This window comes from Orbicella faveolata, unplaced genomic scaffold (assembly GCF_042242905.1).
Source record: "Orbicella faveolata isolate gen_17 unplaced genomic scaffold, um_ofav_v1 contig_24, whole genome shotgun sequence".
Taxonomy (NCBI): Eukaryota; Metazoa; Cnidaria; class Anthozoa; order Scleractinia; family Merulinidae; genus Orbicella; species Orbicella faveolata.
Window position 1 is genome coordinate 22,194,433 of NW_028301552.1, and position 24,439 is coordinate 22,218,871.

The 24,439-nt window shown below is 41.3% G+C and overlaps 3 protein-coding genes and 1 pseudogene across 4 annotated transcripts; 1 reads left to right on the forward strand and 3 right to left on the reverse strand.

Moving 5' to 3' along the window:
• Positions 1–1,347: 1,347 nt before the first annotated feature.
• On the reverse strand, positions 1,348–24,439 carry LOC149110893 (ATP-binding cassette sub-family C member 4-like). The gene is made up of 6 exons (XM_089291767.1): positions 24,216–24,439; positions 22,805–22,925; positions 22,043–22,103; positions 20,132–20,186; positions 19,599–19,680; positions 1,348–2,377 (listed from the first exon to the last, which is right to left on the reverse strand). The coding sequence occupies exons 1-6, from the start codon at positions 24,342–24,344 to the stop codon at positions 1,584–1,586; spliced, it is 1,242 nt and encodes a 413-aa protein (XP_089147893.1). The 5' UTR covers positions 24,345–24,439; the 3' UTR covers positions 1,348–1,583.
• LOC149110894 (ATP-binding cassette subfamily C member 4-like) lies at positions 3,710–7,975 on the reverse strand (annotated as a pseudogene).
• Positions 11,484–12,526, forward strand: LOC110052633 (uncharacterized). Its single transcript, XM_089291774.1, has 2 exons — positions 11,484–12,009; positions 12,114–12,526. The coding sequence occupies exons 1-2, from the start codon at positions 11,499–11,501 to the stop codon at positions 12,524–12,526; spliced, it is 924 nt and encodes a 307-aa protein (XP_089147900.1). The 5' UTR covers positions 11,484–11,498.
• On the reverse strand, positions 12,992–15,522 carry LOC149110895 (uncharacterized). Of its 2 annotated transcripts, none has more exons than XM_089291770.1 (3): positions 15,008–15,522; positions 14,858–14,888; positions 12,992–14,410 (listed from the first exon to the last, which is right to left on the reverse strand). In XM_089291770.1, the coding sequence occupies exons 1-3, from the start codon at positions 15,432–15,434 to the stop codon at positions 13,630–13,632; spliced, it is 1,239 nt and encodes a 412-aa protein (XP_089147896.1). In that variant the 5' UTR covers positions 15,435–15,522; the 3' UTR covers positions 12,992–13,629. The 2 variants fall into 2 exon arrangements, with proteins under 2 accessions (XP_089147896.1, XP_089147895.1); XM_089291769.1 differs by having other exon boundaries at positions 14,858–14,896; positions 15,045–15,179.

The window sequence follows — 24,439 nt, forward strand, 5'->3', positions numbered from 1 at the left end:
GAGATATATTTTTACATCTCCTTGGGAATAAAATGGCACATGCAGACGGGCGGAAATGCAGTTCTGAGTGGTCAACAAAACGTTCCGGCGGAACATGTAATAAAGTTCGTGGCTGCTGCTATGGACTATGCACTGTGGCTTTTTCAAAAGGAGTTTACAAGCCGATGGACTTCGACATTGATGTTGGCAATGACAATGAGATTTTCTCCTCACACTGAAGAGAGAAAGCTTTCATTAGTGCAAATTAACCGAAGGTGAAGAAAACGTGGCATATATGAACATGATCAAACGAAGATGACACCTCCGTTTTTTCTGGTTTTCTCTGTTGGAAAAGCAGTCAGAAGAAGTTGTCCCTTTCGCTCAGTTCAGTGTACTTTAGTTGCTGGTTCAAAATCATTTTTTGTCGCTTGCATGCGAGTTATTTTGTCGTTGAACAGAAAATTGTTTCTGTCGCTGATCACTACCGCGCTGTGAGTTGTTCTGTTTCTCTGTGAATTCAAAATTATTTCTGCCCGCGTTTCTTTCGGCTATCGCTTCGCTTCGAGCTACAGGAGTTGTTTTGTCGCTGTATCAGTATTCACAACTAGTTCTGTTGCTACATTCCCATGATCGCCATGCTTCTAGTTGTTTAATCGCTCAGGCCGGCATTCAAAATTATTTCTCTCGCTGAGCGCTACTCCAAGGTATTTTTTGTTGTATTCAAAATTATTTCTGTCACTGGTCGTCCTACCTCGAGCCGTTTTGTTGCTGGAGTTCAAGTTATTTCTGTTGCAGGTCGCTTCACAGCGAGCTATCTTCAATTTGTCACTGTACCGCTATTCAACATTATTTCTGTCGCTGATCACTTCGCTCTGAGCTGTTTTTTTGTTGAGTTATTTTCTAGGCTGATCGCTACACTCCGAATTGTTTTATCCGCGATGTTGAGGTTCAAATAGACTTCTGTCGCATGGTTGGGAATTGCTTTGTTGTGGTATAGTATTCAAGTTGATTTCTGTCGCTAATCGCTAGGTTTCGAGTTGTTTTGGTTCCTAGATTCAAAATATTTCAGTTAGCTACCTTCCGAGCTGTTTTGCATCCCGGCCAGAATTATATTCTCCTGTTGCTGGGTTCAAAAATAGTTTTGCCGTGGGAACCAAAATAGTTTTCTTCGGTGGGCTACGATTTCTTTCGTCGGTGCGTTTAGAGGTATCAGGATCGCTACAGCTTGAAACAGTATTCCATGTTATATATGTTTTCAAAATCGAGAAATACGATACTTCTCTGCATGTTGTTATACAAATGGAAGCAAACAAATTCTTTCTTGTTGTCATCGCTGATTTCTTTGATTCAAATTTTCAGGGGAAAAACTTTGATATTTCTTTCACCCAGCGCTTTTATTCCAAATAGGTTGTAGTTCTTTAGACGCTTCTACTGACAAAACGTATTTCCACGCAGACCGCCCTTTCAAAATTCCCTGATCAGCGGGTAAAAGGTATCATGCGGACGTCTCGGGAAATAGACTTCCGTTTCCGTCTAAAACTAAAAATAACTTTAGTGGAATCGACATATCCCAGCCAACGCCCTCAATGTCCCTCTCTGTCCCCTCATTTTCTCTTGTTATTTATTATTATTATGATGGTGTTCAGTCGATGTGCAATTGTAATGACAGTACAGTGTCTAAATTTTGTGCGAATTCTGTAATCCCCATTTGCTGTTGCTTCATCCATTATTATGATCTTGGTTTTTTTCCACAATGCGCGAGCCAGGCAGAGAAGTTGCCTTTCACCAACGCTGAAGTTTGCCCCACATTCTTTAATCTCCTCGCTCAGTTGTTGTGGAAATCTCTTCACCATGCTCTTCAAACTCGCTTCTTCCAATGCATCCCAGAGTTCCTTGTCGTCGTGCCCCTCAAAAGGATCTAAGTTCATGCGCAGTGAACCGGTAAACAGAACTGTATCCTGGGAAATAACTGACATCACTCGACGAGAGCTTTGAATGTTAAGATTCCTGATGTTAATGTCATCAATAATGATGTCACCGGATGGTTGAGGCATGCGAAAGAGAGGTGAAACCAATGATGACTTGCCAGCTCCTGTGCGACCAACAATTCCAATTTTCTCGTGCGCATATGTAGTAAAACTGACATTTTTTAGTATTTCTGGTCCACCCTGATAGTACACTAGACCCAGGTTCTTTGCTGTTATTTGGCCGATTTGCGGCCAATTTTCTGGAGGCTGAGAATGATTAGCGTATCCAGGCTCTTTCTCAATGTGAGTATATGAGATGACACGTTCAACTGACGTCATGTAATTCTCAACTTCTGAACATTGTCTCACTCCGTATTGAGACGTATCTACTGCAAGCTGAAGAGCGTATACAACGGATAATGCCGTAATACCTGCAAATATAAAGATATGCCAAAAATTAGTGGACATTTTTTCAGGTAAATTCAGACATTGATACTGGTGATAACTCCAAAACTGGATTCTTAAATCCACCTGGACGCTCAAACTGCATTTACTGGGGCTTCGTATCGCAATATCAAATATGACCCGACAAGTATTGAAAACAATAAAACAAATAGAATAATCTGGATATCTCACGCAAGAGTCACGCTTAGACATTTACTATTCAATTCTCAAGTTGCTTCATTGAGTGTCCTCTTTATCCAATTGCTTGTTGTTCGTCAGGTATACTTCGAAGTGCTGTTCGCGAAGATTCTTAATTTTTCACTACCTGAGGTGTCCATGAGAACTAGTATGAGCTTTGTCAAATTGGCTAGCTTTCAAACTCCAGAATTCATGGACTGACCCATTGCTAAAACGTACGACAGTTTCCAAAGCCTTCTTCACAAAACACCTCATTTTTTCTTATTACGTTGTTCGCTCTGGTTGTTCGCGGAAGATCAAGATTTCTCATGCGCAGTCGCCATTGTCATTCCCAGTTTCCACGCGCCTGACACGCACTATGACCCCACATTTTGTGACCAGGAAAGTACGGCCTGCATTTTCCGACTCGGACTTTCCCACGTAAGTAAGGATTTGAGTTTCTCTTCTAAACAGATCAATCTAAGTTCACACGGGTCGGTACAATGTATAATGTACAATGTACAATGTACTTTGTACAGTGTTCTGAAAGAAGGTTAGGACAAAAGCAAATAAAGAAAAGAAGTGAACTCTCTTGTCCTAAATTTACGGACAATTGAGAATCGCCTCCCCACCATCTCCTTCCTTGTGTTTCGTCTTATAGTAGATAAGAGACGTAACACGTACTTTCAACAGTTTTATAAATGAAGCTAATACTGTTGGTCTGAGATTAGAGTACAACAATGAATTGGTAAAAATTGCTGAGTCCACGGATCACAACATCTCCAGATTTACCTGAGCCTGATTGAGTGTAGAGAGCGAGAAAAAGAACTAACGTCATAAAGGTGACGCAGATCACGTCCACATAAAGTCCTAGCCATCTGTTTGTGGACAGAATCCAGAGCCAGCACTGATCGTGACCGTCTTGAAACCCGGAGATAAATAAACAAAATAGTACTAGATAAAGCTGAGCACCCCTGCTGTCCTACCAACAGTAATGCATAGAAACCTTCCACGCCTTAAAGAGAAAAAGACTACCTCGTCATGTGTAACACTTCATTACATTGTCCATTTCATCATCAATACATAACCCAAAATTAAGATGAACTCACATTAATGAGAGAAGTTATTTTATTAACGTGACTTTAGAATTCAAACCTGTACAATTCTTCCAGAAACCCATTTTCCTTCTTACTTCTGCCAATAGTTACCAGTCCCTCCAACGTGTCACTAAAATGAGAGAGCACTGGGCTTCGATTTACTCCTTCCAGTCGCCTCAGATCACGTGACGTCCTTAAGTTATACCTTCCAAACCACATAAACAGAACCATGAGTGGGGTGGCCGGCAGAATAAGCCAGGGGTTCAGGATAGATGGCAGAACGACCGCTCCGATACAAAGCAGAACAATCTAAACAGCTTGCAGGAATACATCTGGCAGCAACTCGTCCATGATGCCAATATCTCGTGAAAACCTGTTTATCATTCGTCCAACTGGATTTGTGTCGAAGAACAAAACCTGAGCTTTTAACACCGCCGACATCATGGAATTATGTAAGTGTTTAGAGGAGTTTAACAAAGCGTCAATGAACACTGTTGCTATAGTTACAGAGAGGACAAGGGAACCAGCCAAAATGACTCCATAGATATAAAGATTGCCTGTCTGATACTGCCGGTCATGTGATCCAATAGTCAAATGAAGTAGCCACCAATCTGCGAGTACGTGTAATCCTTTTGAAAAGGCCAAAAACTAAAAGACTAAACTTTGGCCGCTGATTTATCGTATTTAATCTGAATTCGTCTTGCATTCCGCCGGGGCCTGGCTGTCCATCAGGCTGACTTCTGTTTCTTGTTTCTGTAGCATGAAATGACTAGGAGTACATATATTGCTAACCCAACCCTCCAAGTTGCGACCATTTTAGTCGCCATGGCGACTAGAATTTTGGAGCTGGCGACTAAATTAGAACGCAAGTCGCCAGCTCGGCGACTAAAATTAACGTGACCTATGCGTCAGCAGCTTGAGCGGACTATCATCCGGAGCGAAAAGAAAAACGTTCTCAGCATTAAGAATTCACTTTGCAAAGCTAGTTGTTGTGGGATTTTAACCAACAGAAATGGAGACTGAATAAAATGAAATGTTACACGGTAAACAAAGATCAAGGAATTGCATTCAGTTGAGCTTGGGACGCGACGAAATTCGTTCCACTCGACTGAACTTTGGCATGTGACAATTTTACTGGAAGCGTCAGACAACGCACGCAATCCGGTCAGTTGCCATCGAAAAGAAGAGGAATTGCAAAAGCTTGGAAAGCTCGACGGTGACAGGATCCACAATATATTTGAGAAACATCCAGATGTATTTGAGAGACGTATTTTCAGTGGACACGAAAATACTTGACTTTACAGCAAACTTGATAACGCAAGCACGGGGGATTCTATAAATAAAAAAAACTGTGATGAAAAGCGGCTCGCAGTTGTAAATAAATTTCACTTGTGTGAACGAACCTGGGTTTATTTTTAAATTGTCAAAGATTTCATCAATAAAAAATATCCGTCTTAGTGATTGCCCTAAAACTTGTGAAAGTATTTTCGCGTTGAGTATTCGCGTTCCGCGGTTCGCATATTAAATTCAAAACGACAAACAATTTGAACGCTAACTTTTCTGTCCATTTCAATACAGTCTTTAATATTCAGATGAAGTTTTTCGTTTGCTTATTCAAGCAGAAAACGAGGTTGAACATTTAAAAAAGTTCATAAGCGGTAAGGTAAAAATAGTGTTCACTTTATGGTCTCAGCAAGAATTTGATGCCGCCTTGATAAACATTGGAAAACTTTCCGCCATTCGGCTGCGAATGAGGCTATCTTATTTTAATTTGGTATAATGTGTCGTTTGCACTGCTCCTGTTGTGTGAATTATAAAAGATATACACAAATATTTCTGTGTTTTGTAAAGCGACTTTTTTTCTTAATTTTCATCAAATATTTTCGCGGGAAAAATGGCGGTAAACATTCGTTTCATTCATACATGCTCACGCAAGAGTTTATAATGAAGATAGTCTGAACCTTTGGTTTTTGATATTTGTGGTGTCACTTGTAAATCGATGGAGCTATTTGAAGGCATGTGCATTTGCATTATTATAACCATTGTAAAAGATTTATTGAAAGTGAAAGCCAATCAATTTAAAATGACTGAATGAGAACTGTGATCAACTCACAACACTGTTGCAATAATATAGTACTTTTTCATTGTGATCAGAAACTATTTCATTTGATCATCAATCATTCCAATAAAAGCATATTTGAATCAACATTAGGTAGTTCTTTCACTGAACGGGACGTCAATTTACTTGGAAATAATACAGTTAGATAATAATAAGATTATTATTTATTATTAATTAATTATTAATTTATGCATATATTTTGGCGACTAAAATTTTTCACTGGCAACCAAACCTGAACAGTCGGTGGCTAAATGGCCACTAAGGAAAAAAGTTAACTTGGAGGGTTGTGCTAACCCAAACAAACGGTCTGTTGTACTGCTTGATACTATCCCACTACCGATAGACTACAATCCTGGAGGCTAGGAGCGCTCCTCACCTCCAGGATTTCGAGCGGCCTTTTTTTTTCTCGTGGTTTTCTGTCGCGTCACGCACGACGGACTGAGAAAAAGAGGGACTACTCATAGTCTACGCTATCAGCGTAGATTTAACAAATAGATTCCATGTTGCCGTGCGTCTGTTCAGTAATGGATCACAGATGACGTAAAAATGTGGTAAGAACAAAAAAAATGGCACACGAGGCGATAGCCGAGTGTGTCAATGATGTTCTTACCACATTTTGACGTCTTCTGTGATCTATTAGGGAGCTTAAGCAACGACTACCACGACGCCAAGGACGACGACTAGTAAAAAAATGAATTTATATTTTACAAACGAAATTCGCGATTCTCTAGATCTGTTGGGTACGCCAATGGCTCTGAAAACGTGCTCAACCTAAATATGCAACGACGGCGTTCAATTCCAACTGGAAATACGAAAAATTAGCCGTGGACGACGCAGAACTTGGTCATTTCACGTTGTTGTTTTGTAGAGGACGGCAAAGAAATGTACAGCGATTTATAACGCACGTGCACAGGTATTTAATTAAACCTTTTGTTTTGTGACGTGCACGTTGTCGTCGTCGTGGTTTGCTTAAGCTCCCTATTACTGAACAGACGCACCGCAAAATGGAATCTATTTGTTTGATATAATAACGAAAGAAACTTCTACAGATAAAGCTTTTTTTTTTCAATTTCAAAGTCTTTCAACGTAACTCGAAAGCCAACCTTTGCCCACTTTGGTGAACACGAAAAAAGCCATTTGAGGTAATCTATTGCCTTTACAAAATGAAGCAATCTCATTGGTTGCTATGCGTAGCAAAGAATTGTGATTGGTCCAGGAAAATCACGCCACTGTCAAACTTGACTCGAGCGTCACTTCTCGTAGAATGAAAACTTACAGCGAAAGCAGAATTGAACTGCGAAATCTACAAATCTTAAAGAAAATGCTGAAAAGTGAAGTCGGTTTTTGTCATCAGAGCAGCACTGTGAGCCGAAAAGCTTGGACGTTGCCTTGAATATTGCAGGAGTTCAAAAAATACGCTCGGAAAACTTGCGGTTGTGGTCAACCTGGAGGCCATTCGATTCGAGGTTTGAATGAAAGGAGCGTTAGTGATGGTGGAAATTCGTGTCCTCTGTGGTTGGTGATTCTCAAATCAGTTTGAAATAGTGTCGGAGACACCTTTTAGCTGCAATACAGTCGGCCGTGAGCTGTAGTGAGCTATACTTTGCTCGCTGCTGTGCCCTGAAACGGACTGGGACATTCGCATCGGAAAGCAAGATTACGTTATTTTAACTGATTTTAAGAAGCTGTTTTGATGTTTCATTCCTTATATCAATCAGTGTGTCAACAATTATTTTGAGACTGAGAAAAGTTGAATTTTTTCAATAAATTAATCTCATAAACATTTTGTTCATTGGGTTTGTTAAATTCGAGATAAAGCAATGGTTCTCGGCTCACCAAGATCAATTTTGTTTGGTTTAGTCTCGCTCGACTGCAGACTGAGACTGCTCGAGTATTTTTTCTGAGTCATTTTCTAAAAAAGAAACGGTTTTATCTTTCTTCTTCCTGCTAGACTATGCTCGTACCTGTTCAATACCTCGACAACAGCCACCTTTAAACCGCGGCAAATTTGTTGTGCCAGCTGGCGCCAAGCAAATCATTCTTTTGCAGTTTTTTTTTTCTGTTTTTGAGTTGGGAGGTATAACAAAACACTTTTGACTGGCCCTGCGGGAAAATAGAGTTTTGTTTCCCCTCGACCTCAATACTCGTCGTAGCGTGAAACAAACCTCACTGCTTCCCTTGGGGTCACTCATTAAGTGCTTTATGTTGCCTATCATACGAAACTAATCATACGAAACTGAGCGCGAAGCGCGAGACGAAAAAAGTCCGCCTGTAGTCATACCAATGTTATGCTTTACCGCCCCCTTGAAATGATTGCAATGAAAGAATGAGAGAGAGCCATAACAATAGGCCCTTTGCAGCTAAGCCGTCACGTGACCTATTTTTCATAAAATTATGGGCTACAACTTAACGAATTCCAGAAATGGAAAAAGCATGTCGAAAATATCAAAATGGTCAAGTTTGAGGCCCCCATCATTAAAGAAGGAGATTTTATGACGGTCCGAATTTTTAAAAGAATAAGAAGATTTGCATGGAAAAACTTGCTGGAGAGCAACACCTTGCTCTCCAGCAACATATTACTTACAAATCCTCTAAATTTTCCGAAAATTCAAACTGTCGTATAAACTTACTCCTTAATTCCAGAGGCCTAAAACTTTGCCATTTTGGTATTTTCGATGCGCTCTTTCCATTTCTCGCATTCTTTAAGTTATAGCCCATAATATAAAAATTTTTAGGAAAATTTGGTCACGTGACCCCAGCTGCAAAGGGCCTATTCAATTTATATTGGCGCGAAAAAATGTCTCAAGTAACCAATTTACAAAGATCTACATTTTTTTTTAAGAACATTTCGGTGACATCGTGACACCATCTTCAAGTTCAAGTTTATTGTAAATCATCTCTTTCTGTAAATAGCGTGCGATAATAAAAAAACTGGAAAAAAACTGAAACTGAATCAAGTTTAGTATAAAAATGCGGTGGTTTACAATGTTTATCACCGCTGTTTGTATTGTCTTTTTAATTTACCCATGCCAGTCTTCAAAATAACGGTTGATACAAAAGATTCCCATTTCTCTTTGTTCTCGTGCACTCTGTAAAAATATTATTTGAACCGAAAGAGGAGCTGCGACTGTATTTTGTAAGTTTCCCTTTCTTGAACCGGCACCTGAGGCCGGGAGTAATGCGTCACTCAAAAACCTATTGTTATGCCTATTAGCTTTTTTGCATAAGTGAGTCCGCAAAGACTCCCTTTTCAGAAATTAAATGTTTTGACAGTCGCGAAAAAAAAGTGTCTTGTTAACTTGCTGCTGGTATACGCAGGATCTGTGAAAGATCAGATCAGCCAACAGTAGAGATCTAACAAAGCAAGGCTGACACTTATAGAGACCAAACTGAAAACCAAGATGTAACCGTGGACGGCGAGCTGTTTCCACCTGGTTGAGCCTCGTGCAGTAGAAAATTGAGCAACAACATCACCAAGGCCAATTGCCTTTACCGAATACACATGGTAATGGCAAATTGACCTTGGTGCTGGTTGCTCTATTTTTTGCTGCTATCGTGCTGACGAGACCCAGCCATCTCCACACAGCTGTCCACGGTTACATCTTGGCTTTCAGTTTGTTCACGTCGTTGTCTCGTTACGTTTTCTTTACATGAACAGTCCCAGCCCAATCACTGGACGAGCAAGGAAGGTCAGGTGACATTATGTAGTCTTGTCTGTTTCATTTTCCATATCACTTAACCTGAGGATCCCAGTTTTGTTTGCAAAGACCACCATTTACGCCTTATTTAAATTCCGCAAGGCTTTCTTTTTTCAAGGAGGTAAATTTTTTCGTGTGAACAGAAGCCGAAATTCGTTTTGCTTGGCAGGCCTGCCCGGGTGGTAACCGGGCTCATATTCAGAGTGAAAAAGAGCTTTGCAACCATGATGCTGAGTATTCATCAAATGCAAATGTTCGAGATAATCTTTTGATAAACCAAGCTTAACATATATGAGCAGGAGGGGGTGTGTCTAAGTAAAACATTGGCTGAGTCATCATTCCCAATGTGACGTCACGTTTCGCTCGGATGAAATTTAAAATGGCGTCCAATGGATGAAGTCGAAGAGGTTGATAAAAATGCAGAATTTTGCTCGGATGTTCTGCCCCATTTGTTTAGGTAAGTTAATATTGTGGTCTATATTATATCGAGGAATCTTTATTTGGTACTTTTTGTAAGCCAAAATATTCAACAGGGAAATAATTTGAGCGAGAACTTTCTGTTTTGAAGCAAATTTGTCGAGCAGAACTGTTAGCTGATTGACCTTTCGAGGGCCACTGCATGGCGAAGCAGAGCCCTTTTGACACAAGAATAGGTGGCTTTCTTGTATGGGGAATTTCAGTTCTTCAGTGCTCGGGGTTCACCTCATCAATCCCTTCAAAGTGCAGAGTGGCTGTGTGGAAAGAACAGCCATGTACTTTCCATGTTTCAGATAGTTAGATTAGGTAAGGTTTCACCTTTGTCGTACTGCAGTTTACATCTAGAGCAATATCCGTAATTTGGTTCATATTTATGGTTTGACTAGTAATTCGAATCTAGAAAAGTCTTGTCTTATATGCTAGGTAAACCTGCAACAAATATTAGACATAGCTGTGTCATTTAGATGAAAAGCCAGCCTAGTTCGTGGCCGAGGGCCTAGAATTTGTGACTAGCTTTTCCCTGATTTCTAGTTTGGAAATGGATATTTTAAAAATCGATGAACGCCGTTAATCCAATAGATCCATCAGAATCTATCGATTTGCAAGGTCATAATCAGCTAATATTTCCCTTTTGTTCATCCAAAAAGTTGTATCCTACTGAAAACACGTTATTAAAGACACTTTTTTTGCAGGGAATGTCACTGGAAGGAACAGTCATATCATAGTGCACAAATTCCCTTTCAGAATGCCACACTGGGCATCACTTAATTGGGGATTCTATGAATATTTACCCTTCGAAGGCTTGTGCCCCCCTTGATGATACACTGGCATGGAGTTTATAGCTCACCTCAGTTTAGATTTTTAAAAATTTCTTTATCACCTGTTAAGACATACATATATAGGAGCTCATAATAAAGTGTATTATCGTTTGTCTCACGATGTAGTCACTGAGATGTAGATCGCGACGTTTAGACTGCTTACTGCTAGTCCTCTTCAGGCGATAAGGTCGACTGATTGCACGGTATCATTTATATCACAAAGGTCGGCTGTGATTGGTGCATTTCGATCCTCCTATTGTTCCATTGTTCGGGCGAGTAGCTGTTCCCTCAGTGGTCCGCTGTTGTACCGTTCTCCTGTTGTTGTGTTTCTTGATCGTGGGTATCCATGCTTCAGGAATTTCAATTCCACTATCCCTGTTGATGTTGTTAGGGTGATGTCTTATGTGAATAGGGACCTTTAGCAATGACGACGAGAACGTGGACGACGACGTATATGACCGAGCGAGGCCTGGGACGGGACCGTCGTCCACGGCGGGAAACATAAACACTTTAGCACACCGGTTACGTGGACGAGTCCTTTACTGCAGCTTTCTGTGGCAGTCAACAGGTAAATGTCTCATAAAGAATTTCGTGACCTGCTTATACTTATGTACGGTGATAACATTGTCTCAGATGAAGAGTTTTTGCTGTTGCACGATACGTTCAAAACAAAAAATCCCGAATTTCCTTATGGAAACTACGAACGATTCGATCTGGATTCTATGAACTCCGCCGAATGCAAAGCAGAGTTTCGTGTCGAGAAGCAAGACCTCCCTCGCCTGGTTGCAGCACTCCAACTACTACCGGTGTTGAGATGTGAACAGAGAAGTATTTGTGACGACATAGAAGGGCTATGTATGCTTCTCAAAAGAGTTGCCTACCCATGCCGGCTCAGCGACATGATTCCGCGATTTGGCCGACCAGTTTCTGTAATAAGTCTGATCACAAATGATGTGATCGACTACGTCTATGACGTTCATGGGCACCTTATAACCCAGTGGAATCAAGATCTTCTGAACCATGGGGCTTTACAGCGTTATGCAGATGCTATATCAGGACAAGGAGCCCCCCTCGACAATTGTTTCGGTTTCGTCGATGGGACTGTCAGACCCATTTCAAGACCTGATGAACGTCAGAGAATTGTTTACAATGGTCATAAGAGGGTCCATGCCCTGAAATTCCAATCGTTGTCTCTACCAAATGGAGTCATTGGAAATTTATATGGACCAGCTGGTGAGTTTTTTTTTGTGAAGAAAGTTCTTGTTATTGTTTTTAGTTATGTAAACTTTCTAAGCAACTTCTGTTCTCACCTTTGATTTTTGTTTTCTTCGTTTTAGAGGGGCGTAAACACGACGCAGGGATGTTAGCAGATTCTGGACTACTACGTGACCTCCAACGGCATGCTTTTTCTCCAGCAGGTCAACCAATGTGCATATATGGAGATTTGGCATACCCTCTCCGTGTGCATCTTCAAACCCCGTTTCGCCATGTCCCACTTGCACCCCTCATGCAGGATTATAACGAAGCTATGAGCGCTTTAAGGATTTCAGTGGAATGGCTTTTCGGGGATGTCATCAATTCGTTTAAGTTTCTTGACTATAAGAAGAATTTGAAGATTGGACTTAGCAGTGTGGGTAAAATGTATGTTGTCTGCGCACTACTTCGTAATGCCATAACATGCCTTTACGGTAATACCACCAGTGATTATTTCGGTATTGAGCCGCCCACTTTGGAACAATACTTTCACTAATAGGGGGAATAAAATATAGAATGTAGGGAAGGGACATCACACACTGCAGAGACACGAAAAAACAGACCACCCTCTTCTGCAAATAATGGCACTTTAGCCCCAATTAGCTTGGGCATTTTTGTTTTTCTTGAGCCAGCTGGAGGTGGACTCAAAGTTTCCCACCACCCCCCTCTTAAATAAAAATATATTTTTATAAAAGGGGAAGGGCCATTATCTTCAAAACAGCTTAAATGTGTGGTAAAGAGGAAGAAAAAACACAAAATGTGAAAATTTGGCCAAAGCTTTGTTGCCATCGAAATGCCAAGTCAATGGATAACAGTTCCATTGTTCAGCATAAATTATCGCATCTTAACAAACAGATTATGTTATAAACATTTAACGTTCCCCCATCCCCACCCCCCTCCCTCACCCCGTCCCAGGAAATACGGTTAAATATCCCAGGACCACACAGCAATAACATTCCCATTCGCCAAGAAAGCACTCAAAAGCAGCTGTTTAATGTAATTTCAAGATTTCTGTACGTCAATTTCATTCTTAAATTGTAACAAAATGGAGGACATCTTCACATTAAGTTCCTAAAACCCTAAAGGACAGCTCCAATGTCAAAACCCCAGTAGAATTTATTAAAACGTAAAACCTGGGTTGAAACCATGTTAATATTTAATTGCTATTCCAATTAAAAGCTATCCAGAACTACTTTCATGTCCTGCTGTTTCAATTTTTCTCAGTGTATTTTTAGCAAAATGAAACTTGAAACGTTGATCTTTTCAATTCTAAACTTGCCAACCCCTACAATGTGGGAGTGAAAAGATTCACTTAAGTTACTTTAGCTTCAAGTATATATCTTTGATTACTGTTAACATTCTATGTCCCAAGGAAAATTTTAAAAAAATCCCGTTTTTCCTGTAGAAAAACAACACAACTTTCCAAGTCTAGAAGAAGAAGAAATACCAATTTTGTTAACTAACAAGCTCACCAGGCACTGTCACCAAAAAACCTCTAAGCACTAACACTTAACAAAATGATAACACATGATCGCAAGGGATGAAGTGTGCAAGTGTCCTGCCCAATGTGCTTTTCTTAACTGCTTTTTCACCTTTCTCTCATGAGGTCTTGGGCACGACTTTTTCCAGCAAACCCATGAGTATTTGACTCTGTTGCTGTTGCTGTTGCAAGAAAAGCATTTGGAAATTTTGCTGCTGCTGTTCCTGCCTGTGCTGCTGTTCAGTCATGAACCTCAATACATCCTGGTATTGTTGCTGGTTCTGTCTCTGCTGATTTATAAGCATCTGATGCTGGGCGGCTCTATTTTCTTGTTCTTTCTTCTTCAGTTCAATTTCTTCCTTCTGGATTTCTCGCTCATTCTCGAACTTCTCTTTCAGGATTTGCACAGCTTCAGTAGTACTTCTTCTGCTTTTTCTTTTAGTAACTTCATCACAATTTGTATCAGCATTCCTCTTTCTGGTTTGTCCCAGGCGCTCCATGGCTTTTAATCTACTTTCTTCTGCAGAGGCCTTATCATTTTCATTCTTTTTAGCAAGGGTATTTGAATTTTCTTTCTTTTCTAAATCAGCTGCCTGTTCTTTTTCTATGATTTCAGACAATGCTATCTCTATTTCTGTTTCATCATCACATGCAATGCCAGAACCTTGCTCTTCCTTTCTCATCTTTTCTTTGTATTTGGCAAACAAAAGAGTAAGCCTGTCCCTCACAGAGCGCTTACTAACTTTGAATTTCGGTGAAGTGATGCTATTTAAGCTTAGTGCTATTTCACCCCAGATTTCCCCTCTCTCTTTACTTTGTCTTGGGTGCTTAAATGGCTCAAGAAGAACCTCCCTACAAAGCATAAGGTCATGTTCCTCTGACCACTTTATGGAATAATTTCTGAAAATAAATACAATTTTTATTACGTAAGGAATTACATCTTCTACTTAGTGTTATTGCAATAAACTTTATCCTATGGTGAAATTAATTTAATTTTGAGTACTTAAGCTTATTTATAAGCTCAAAGTTTTTATGCTCTAAATATTTGGAAATTAATCTTTGTTTTAATTTATTTTCTTCGGCTGAAAATCAATGCTGGCCAAAACATGTCAAATGTTCTGCTAATTTGAAAATGCAAAAATTATCCACTCAAACAATTAACGTTTATTCAGTGTTGTAATCAACGTCAAGCTAAGTGATTCAGAGCTAAGCTAAGTTTATAGTCGATCGAAGCAGTTCGGACACTTTTCAAAGCCCAGAAATCTTCTTAAAAATTCCAACTGATATAAATCACAAAACTATAACGAAATACCCGCGATTTGTATTTATAAAAGCACTACCACGTACCCTGCAGTACTTTTATCATCATCCGCCATTACTTTCTACCTGCAACTCGAAAGAAATCAAGTTTTTTTCAATCACTGTACGATCAAATTACTTTCGGCACTGTTTTTATTCACTAACCGACCCTTTCGATTGAAGAAATCCCTAAGATACGTAAGTAGAAATTAGAAAACAAATAAAACATACTCACGTTCTCCACAAGACGGCAGATGGCGGCAAATGGCGTCCTGAACGAGATGTGGACGACGAGTCGTGCTCGATTGGGCATGCGTGGTAGCATCGAAGTTCGTTTTCCCAACTTCCGGTCGGTGACGTTCACGTTCTCGTCGTCATTGCCAAAGGTCCCTAATAGCTTCCTTGACCCTACGTGTGTACCAGTGAGGATCTCGATCAATAAACTTGACCTCATTCCAGATAGGATAGTGGCCGGTCTCGTGGGTGTGTTCAGAAACGGCGGAGGTCTGGGTACGGGCCAGTCGTATATCCCTGTCGTGTTCTTTGATCCTCTCCTGCATAGATCTCCCTGTTTCCCCGATGTAGACTTTGCCGCACTCACAGGGAATCCTGTAGACAACAACATCTTGTTTAGCCGGGTTGACGGTGTCCTTTGGTCGCACTAAGTGTGACCGAAGTGTCGTGTCGGACTTAAAGACGGTGCGAATGCCTTGTTGTTCTAGGCAGCGGCGGAGAGACTCCGAAACTCCTTGGACATAAGGTAAAACGGCGGTGGATTTAAATTCCGCGACAGGCCCTCTTCTTGGAGTTGTTCGTGCCTTTGTGATCTTCTGTACAAAAAAGGAGGGATATCCGTTAGAAACAAGTACAGACAGATGTTTCTTCTCTCCAGCGATTACTGATGGTTCGGTCACGAGACGTTTAGCCCGGTCGTACAGACACTTCACAATACCTCGCGTTACTGACTGAGGGTGGTGTGAATCATACGCTAGGAACTGATCAGTATGTGTTGGTTTCCTGTAGACACTGGTGGTAAAGCGGCCATCAGGTTCTCTGTAAACTGACGTGTCGAGAAAGGTGATCTTGTTGTTGTTCTCGATCTCCATGGTGAAACGGATTGATGGTTGTTGACTGTTCAGGTGTTGCAGGAAGACGTCAACTCTATCCCGATCCAGGATGGTGAAAGTATCATCTATGTAGCGTTTCCAGATCTTAGGCTTGCAAGGTGCGGACTCTATTGCTTGTTCTTCAAATATCTCCATGTAGAGATTAGCAATAACCGCGGATACAGGGCTCCCCATGGCTGCGCCGTCTCGTTGTTCGTAAATCGATCCGTTGTACTGGAAGTGCGTAGATCGTAATGCGAAATCCAAGAGGTCCGCGATTTGAACTGGTGTAAGTGTCATGCGGTCAGCCAGGCCTGCGTCGTTCTCCATTTTTTGAAGCGCGGCTTGTACGGCGCCCTCGATCGGTACGTTGGTAAACAGTGACTCTACGTCGAAAGACACCATGATCTCGTGGTCCTGGATCTCTTCACTGGCGATGGTGGAGGCGAAGTCAGTTGAGTTCTTCACTGTGAAGTTCGAGTTACCTGCAAGAGGAGATAATACGTTAGCCAAGAAAGCAGACAGGTCGTATGCAAAGGCGTTGACACACGACACAATTGGCCTAAGAGGTGTGTCGGCCTTGTGGATCTTCGGCAAACCATAGATTCTAGGTGGTTGTCTGTGTCGGGGTCTGATCTTATTATAAACCGCCTCTGATATGTGCCCACTCCGTTTCAGGGTTAGCAGCTTCTCAGATAGCTTCCGGGTCAAGCGGTCTGTCGGATCTTTGTTGAGCAGCTGGTACGGTCCGGAATCAATTAGCGCTGACAGTTTTGCGTGGTATGTGTCAGCGTCCAGGGTTACGCTGGCGCGACCTTTATCGGCCGGAAGGACCATGATGGAGTTGTCTTCTTTTAGGCTTTTAAGAGCCTCCTGCTGTTCCTTCGTGATGTTGGGCGTGGGTGGTTGTGCCTGTTGAAGGATGGTGTTGACGGATCTCCTGACTGTGTCTGCTCGCTCCGCATCTAGTGGCCTGACTGCTGACTCAATCTTGGCGATGATCTCGGTGGCTGGGACGCTCGTAGGAGTCACGGCGAAATTTAGACCTTTCTTCAGTAAGGACACCTCAGCTTCGTTAAGGGTCCTGGATGACAAGTTGATAACCCACTTTGTTTTGTCAACAAAAGTTGTAGGAGAAACAGAAGACTGTTTCTCTCGCAAAAGTTTCTCAAACTTGCGCTGTTGACGGTCTTTGGTGGTATAAAAGACTCGCTGGGTAGTGGATTTAACCTTGTCGAGCACGTCTGCAGCGTCATCCGCAGAAAGAGCAGATGTTATGCTCTGTGCTGTTGATTCGGCTTCTTTCTTCGTATCTCCCTTGGCTCTCTGCGTCAGTCGGATTCTTTCCCTCAGGAATCTCATGGATGCTAGTTCAGCGACTCTGTGTGCGCCTCTGGTGGGAACTGGCGGCCGAACTTACAGATCTCTTGGAACAATGTGGTTCTTAATACACCTTGTGAGAAAGGTGAGAGGGTTGGTATAGCGTGCGAGCTTGCGTGAGCAACGCTCATGTCGACGAATCAACCTTAGGGCTGTGCGCCCATATTTCTGGTCAATGTCGACAAAAGGAACCTTGAAGGTCACCACTTTACTCTGACTTGTTCAACTTGAAATTCCATAATCAGAGAACAAATCAAGCGAACGAATCAGGCAGAAAGCAAGAAAAGACTGCAAAACTACAGAGAGAGGCGTTCGCTAGCCAGCAATAGCATTGAAGATGGAATAGAGCACTCCACTGTCCTGTTCTCATTACCACTTTTCAGGAAACACACCGTCGCTGCTTTAGACTCCGTATTGAGAGGTCCTCCGGACTCAAGGGGGTCCGTGACAAAACAATTGACCCTCCTAGTGGCTCTCCACAACCAGTAGGTTAAACGAGTATCTGTGGGTTACGAAACTGAAACTGACAAACAACCTGAGGAGTAACATGCGAGGCACTGAGGGGAAGCAACAACACAAGCCCCTTTAGGCTCCAAAACTTGAGGAAAAGGATCGGCTCTGAGAGCAACCTAACTTTAAAGACAAATTTTATGAAATTAGCCTACTGTGCATTGCATAACACTTATGAGGCCATTTCCGAGTTTCCCACTACCTCTGTGTGAAAACGAGTCTTCGTTCGAAACCATTCATATGAAAATAGGTTTATCACTTATTTTTATATAGAAAGTTTCACACCAGGACTCGTTTTGAAACAGAGGCACTTGAAAAGGCTCTCGAGGCAAATTACAAAACCCAGAAATGGCCTATTCCCTTGCCTTTTCCTCAACCGTTACGACAGGCAGAATTTCAGTGTCACAAAATATACACACCCCCAAACCATGAAATAAACATGTCTCGAAAATTTCATGTAGTAAGGTAGCCAACCTCAACGCTTGGCTAGTAAAAACATTTTTCTGGCTAGCAACATCTAAGTTATCACTAGCCACTAGGCGAGTCAGTTGAAAAGTTAGTGTCGGGCCCTGATATCACTAATGAGCTGAGATTTATCATCATGTCATATATTTCATCACTGTGCAGTGTAGAACAGTGTAGATGGTAAAATTAAAGGCCTTTTTTTTCACCATGAGCTCTCTGTGGCACAGTGGATAGAGCACCAGTGCCTGGTGCTTGGGAGGTAATGGCTTTCATTACCTACATTGAAGCTAAAAATTTACATCTCTCGTCTTTTATCATCAATAACAAAATTGGTTCCCTGTGGGCCCATTTATTTCACAATAACTGCTCAGGTATGATCATGCAGGAGGAGGTGCAGTGGCCTCATGGTTAGTGCACTTGACTCCGGTGCGAGCATGCCGTCCAGGTTCGAGCCCTGGCCAGGGACACTGTGTTGTGTTCTTGGGCAAGACACTTAACTGTCACAGTGCCCCTCTCCACCCAGGAGTATAAATGGGTACCGGTGAATTGTTGGGGAAACCTAACAAAGTGTGGGGGAGTGACCTGTGATGGACTAGCATCCCGTCCAGGGGGAGTAAAAATACTCCTAGCCGCTTCATGCTACAGAAACCGGGATAAGCTCCAGCAGCTATGAGCCAGCTGGCTCCAAGGCTTCACTTATGATCATGCAGTCATCCCATTACAACTGATCACCTTTAACTTTTTCAAGATGGATAGCTGAAATTGAAAACTGATGTCATTCAGTGATGGAGAAAATGACACACTGTGCTCTTGTCTGGGCTAAAAGAAATAGTTGTAATTAACAAGGTGGTCCTGTTACATGGTGCCAACGTATTTAGCATATTTTTTTTTACGTCAACACCAAAAGTGCAACGAGTAAAAGTGACTGGACTAAATTGAGTAGCTGCATGTTATTCATGGGGATTAACTTGACAACTGTATTTGATTTCAACAATGGTTAAGCGCAAAAAAAGTCCCATACAATTCAGGGAGTAATAATGGAGATACATGTATGGTGGAGCACTGGCCTCATGCTGTGCACTTTACCAGTTTTGAAACTGAATACAGTTGTCAAGTTAATGTCCCTGAATTACATGCAGCTACTCAATTTAGTCCAATCACTTTTACTTGTTGCACCTTTGGTGTTGACATAAAAAGAATATGCAAAATATGTCATAACCATGTGGTAGGACCACCTTGTTACATGGAATTACAACAGTTCTATTTCTTTCAGCCCAAAGAAGAACTCAGTGTCATTTTCACCACCAGAACTTATCCTGTTTGTTTACCTTCACATGTTGGAGTGGTAAACACCATAGAAAGAAAGGTACTTTCACAAGTGATGTCTGAATTTTCAATGCATTCCAGCTCCTAGAGAAAGAAACACAGTTGTAAACAGCAGTTACAAAATGTTATTATGGGTAGAGTGGTGCCCTGTCTATTCAGGGAGGTTGAAATCAAAGTTTTCAAACTAAAGAAGCATTTTCACTTAGCAAAGATGCTAAATATTAACTCCAGTAAATGAGGGTCAATTTATGAAATAGAAACAGAAGCAAAAGCAGTTCCATTTACAATGTTAAACTTGGTGTAAAAACAGAAATCCGTATTTATCCAAAGGATACATGATCTCACTTACAGTAGGGTAGGGATGTAATGTCAATGTTTTAATATGCACCAAAGAATCATTTAGCCATCAAACTGTGTTGATGGTTTAAATAGATCTAGATTGACAACCGTAACATTTCTCCATTGCTGAAATCATTTGATGACCATGGGTAACATTGAACCACAGTGCATTTATCCTAATAAACTCTCTTCTCACCTGGGAAAACAAAATCTGTCTTGATGCTGTGTGGACAAAGTGAAAGGTTCCTGACCTACATGATGAAAGATTGCATTTTTATTGATCTTCCATGTGTATATGTACAGAACAGAAATAAGTTTAGCTTCTCACTCAAGCCAACTAGGGGCTTCTGATGGTTTCCTGAAGCCAAAGTTAACCAGAGAATTGCTACTTCCCTCCCCACCTCTCCCAACCCTGAATAGGATGTACTAAGTCCATCTCAGATTGCCTCCCTTCTGCCAACATCTCTTAACAGGTCACTGCTACCCACTTAAACTCCCAGGTGCAGGGGGAGGGTGGAGGGACTGTGAGAAAAAAGTGCATTGCTCACAAACAAAAACAAAGAGATTCTAGTGAAACTTAACACAAACCCCAACATACATGCCACAGGGCTCGAAAAAAACTTGAATTCTAGCTTGCCCTTAGGGCAAGCAGCTCTCAAATTTTGCTTGCCCTGTGCAAGTCTTAGTTAAATTTTTTTTAATTTAGTTGAAAGACAACTTGCCAAGGCCCTTATCCATTGGGCAAGTGTAAATGAAAAGTTACTTGGCTCACAGGAAAATATACTAACTTGTCCCAGAGATGACCAGATGGCACTTTTTTCGAGCCCTGAATGCACTAACCTCTAGGCTACCTTGAGGCAGCTGGGATCCATTTCAGTGCTGGTATTATAGGAAGACTTCATAGGAGATGAATTGTTCAATTCAATTTGAAAGTGGAGCCCCGTACTCATAGAGGGAAAAAAGAAACCCATGAATTGATTTTCTCATGGTTATCCTGGTTAGTGGTATTGGTTGTGGGCGCATACACACAACAGCGACAGCGACGAGGGAGTCGCCCAAGATAGCACCCATACTGCAGCTAATAGGTTGACAGAGACATGCAGCCTTTATTTATAGTGTACTTCATGAATAGATATTGAACATCCATGTTGTGGTCAGTTGGCACCTGTCAAAACAAGGTATCCACTGATCAGTATCACATGACCATACTGCAAGCTCAAGTTTAGAGCTCATCGAGGTCACATATTTTGAAGATGACCGCTGACCAAGTGCTGGTTTACAATTGGATCGCAGGCTCATGTCAGGTTAACTTGTTATAAACAGGTTTGGGTTGTTTGGAAGCTGGTTAACGCTGCTAACCAAGAATTAAAAGTTGGCCAAAGTATAATTTTTTCTTGTATACAAATGTTTTTCATGTATTTTGAGATTATTCAAACTTAAAACAGAAGGCCAAACAAAATACAGAAAACCTCACTGCAAAACTCAAATCAATATTCTCGCTTATCCTGAGTTAGCTTAATCAGGCTTTGAACAACCAGACCCAGGAGTTCTGCTTTTAGGCTTTGCGAAATCTATATATTACATCGAATACAGATCATACTCAGCTACAACCAGGCTTGTGGAGGGTGGCCTAATATTTAGCATGCCGCTCTTAGGATTGAGTGGTCCAGGCTTGAGCATTGACCAGGGTTAATGCATTGTGTTCTCAGGCAAGACACTCTACATGTACTCTCACAGTGCCTCTCTCCACCAAAGTGTACCTTTGGGTACCCAGGAATTTAATTCTGGTGGGTAATCCTGTGATGGACTAGCATCCCATCCAATAGGGGGAGGAAAGTAGAAATACTTCCAGTCAGTTAGTGCTACAGAACCTGGGATAAGCTTCAGCTATACAGTGTACATACACTGTACATGTATAGGCCACTTGGCCCAATGAATACTTTTTTTTTTACAACTTGGCTCAAAGTGAAGTCCAGGATAAAGTGTGTTGAACAGGTAATGGCATGGCTCACACCATAACAGGTGAGCATACATTTTACCATCCAAAACTACCATTGTAGAAGAAGCCAACATGGAGCAAGATTATTGTTATTTAACTTTTCCCTACCTTTCTCCAATAGCAAGAAATAAAGAATCTTCACTCCAACCTACAGAATCAATCTCACACTCTGCAAAGAAAAGACTCTTTCCAGTTATGAATTGATCACAATTTCAAAATTACATCCATTTCACAGGTTGCAAACTATATATATAAATGTATACAACTGCAGAGCTGCCATTAAGGGTCGTAACCTGTGACACCTGTCATGGTTGAGTACGCTTGATTTTCCCTTGATTGTACGAGTGAAATTGCCTGTTGTTAATAGAATTCAACCACAAAGTAACAGGTTTGCTACAGGTGTAGAGAATGAGGCTACAGGTGACTCAAAACTTAATGACAGCCCTGCAACTGTATCACAAAGGTTTATATCAAAACCATCTGAACATAATTTTAGGAACACAATTATTTACATACATGTATAATTTAGGCTAATAATTGAACTACAGTTTAGAATGGATACTCAGTATGACTCTATATGGCCCCCCAAAAATATCTCAGAAATACATGTAGTCAGGCAGCTTTTTCAGTGATTCTGTCAAGTCATAGAGAAAAATGCTGAAGAGGGTTAGTGTGAAAGAAAAACACTTAAATGTTGACAAGCCACAGGTGAGTGTTTATAGAGTAAACCTGCTGAACATACATGACAGTGAACTGATATGAAATACCTTAGTAACACTTTTGTTGTTGATAGGCTTACATGTAGCAGGTAATGCCAATATCACAAAATTATATCATGCTTTATCACAACATACAAACAGCATTTCTCACCAAAATTTAAAGTGGCATGGATATCACTACAACTTGTATTGAGCATAATCACTTGTGAAGATGCCACAAGGCAAAACCCATCTGGGCAAGATGCTCCACAAAAACGAGGACAGCTTTGAACCTAGTAAATTAAGCACTAATGTAAGTATGACAACAGGTCAGTTGTCTAATGTCACAGGGGTAATAATGGCATTAAAATATCTTTATCCCTTTGATCAGATAGTCCAGAGCTCCCAAGTTCATTTGTTACCAAAGAGTGAAATTTCAGAATACTATGGCCTTCCATTGTGACAGCAAAGGCATCGCTTCATTAGGGTGGTGTGGGAGTATTTTCCCTTTGAAAATTTTGAACTCACAGAACTGTAAAAGGGTTTGCTATTAACCCAATCTTTTATTCCATCATATCTTTCAACACAGAGAAGCAATAGCCCTGAATACAATAACGAGTAAAACAAATTTGGCACAATTTTATGCATCATTAGTTAATACATCAATCAATTACAGGTATACCCATGCCTCCTACACCCTTCCCCCCTTCAAACCCCCAGGCCATTAGCAGTTTTTGATTTAACAAACTGGCAAATTCCCCATAGCTGGGACTAACCAGCTGTTCAAATGCCCCGGAGTGTAGTGACTCAAAAATGTTTTATTTTCCTTGTTTCTCATCCTGCTTTCACTCAACTCTAAGGTAACTGAGGTCTTAATTCCTGTAATAGTGAAAACATATAAGTCATTCTGTAGGTTTAGCATCTCATTTATGTAATTACCATGTGGCCACAGTAATTGGGCAGAGGGCTAATGCTTGACCCCAAGGATCAACAGTGTGGGAAAATGCCCCACTATTTTCCAGGGGAGAGGGGATGGGCTAAGCTGGAAATGACAGATGTTGAAGTTGGGGTGTACGCGACATTAATGCTTTGGATATTGCTTTACCTGTGGAGAAGGGTTGGCGAATTGAAAGGTGGTGCAAGCTCCATTGCCAGAGGGGAGGACTCCTATGTGAAAGGGTCAGGGACACTTGTCATCTCGCATGGGGGTGTAAAATGCTCATTTTGGTATCAGTTTGACATGTTAAGAGCGTTTATCAAAACCCAATATTTGAAGCCATCATTGTCTTTCAGGAGCCAAAGAAAGTTTGACGCCGGTCCACATTAGTCTCTTACGGGGTCTAATCCGAATTGTCCGCTGCCCAGGCATCTCGAATCATCTCAAATGGGAGTCCCATATCGATATCAGCGATGGGGTACAGGTGAAGGTTCGAAATCATACCTTCGGTAATAATTTTTATAGGCATGGCGGGCGGCGAGCAAGACAGTTCTCGCACTTTTTCTTTGCACAATGATACATAAATCATACCTTCTCGATGTAAGCATACGGAGGGAAAAGAACTCGATAAGCTTTAAAAACTCACCTCCCCTCTTGGTGACACGCTCGCCAAAGTGTCAACTTGATACAAGGACGAACCACTCTCGTTTCTGGGTCCGAAGTTAACAGTTTCTTCGCCTCCAGCTAATCCAACTTCCACCGAATCCCACGGCATGTTTCTATTCTTTATATAACCCAAAATATAGTGAGCTGTTAGCTTGAACGGTTGTTTTCGTCCGCCATGTTTCTTTTTCGCGCCATAACAGACCG

Excerpts from the sequence above, each read along its gene's own strand:
- LOC110052633 (XM_089291774.1), top strand. The coding sequence starts at position 11,499 with ATGAACTCCGCCGAATGCAAAGCAGAGTTTCGTGTCGAGAAGCAAGAC. Across the intron at positions 12,010-12,113 it reads AAATTTATATGGACCAGCTG|AGGGGCGTAAACACGACGCA; the intron begins GTGAGTTTTTTT and ends TCTTCGTTTTAG.
- LOC149110895 (XM_089291770.1), bottom strand. The coding sequence starts at position 15,434 with ATGTTGTTGTCTACAGGATTCCCTGTGAGTGCGGCAAAGTCTACATCG. Across the intron at positions 14,889-15,007 it reads GTTTTCTAATTTCTACTTAC|TAATGGCGGATGATGATAAA; the intron begins GTATCTTAGGGA and ends GCAGGTAGAAAG. Across the intron at positions 14,411-14,857 it reads GATGATAAAAGTACTGCAGG|AAATTATTCCATAAAGTGGT; the intron begins GTACGTGGTAGT and ends ATTTATTTTCAG.
- LOC149110893 (XM_089291767.1), bottom strand. The coding sequence starts at position 24,344 with ATGCCGTGGGATTCGGTGGAAGTTGGATTAGCTGGAGGCGAAGAAACT. Across the intron at positions 22,104-22,804 it reads CCATGCCACTTTAAATTTTG|AGTGTGAGATTGATTCTGTA; the intron begins GTGAGAAATGCT and ends TTTTCTTTGCAG. Across the intron at positions 2,378-19,598 it reads TACCACTCCAACATGTGAAG|GTATTACGGCATTATCCGTT; the intron begins GTAAACAAACAG and ends TTATATTTGCAG.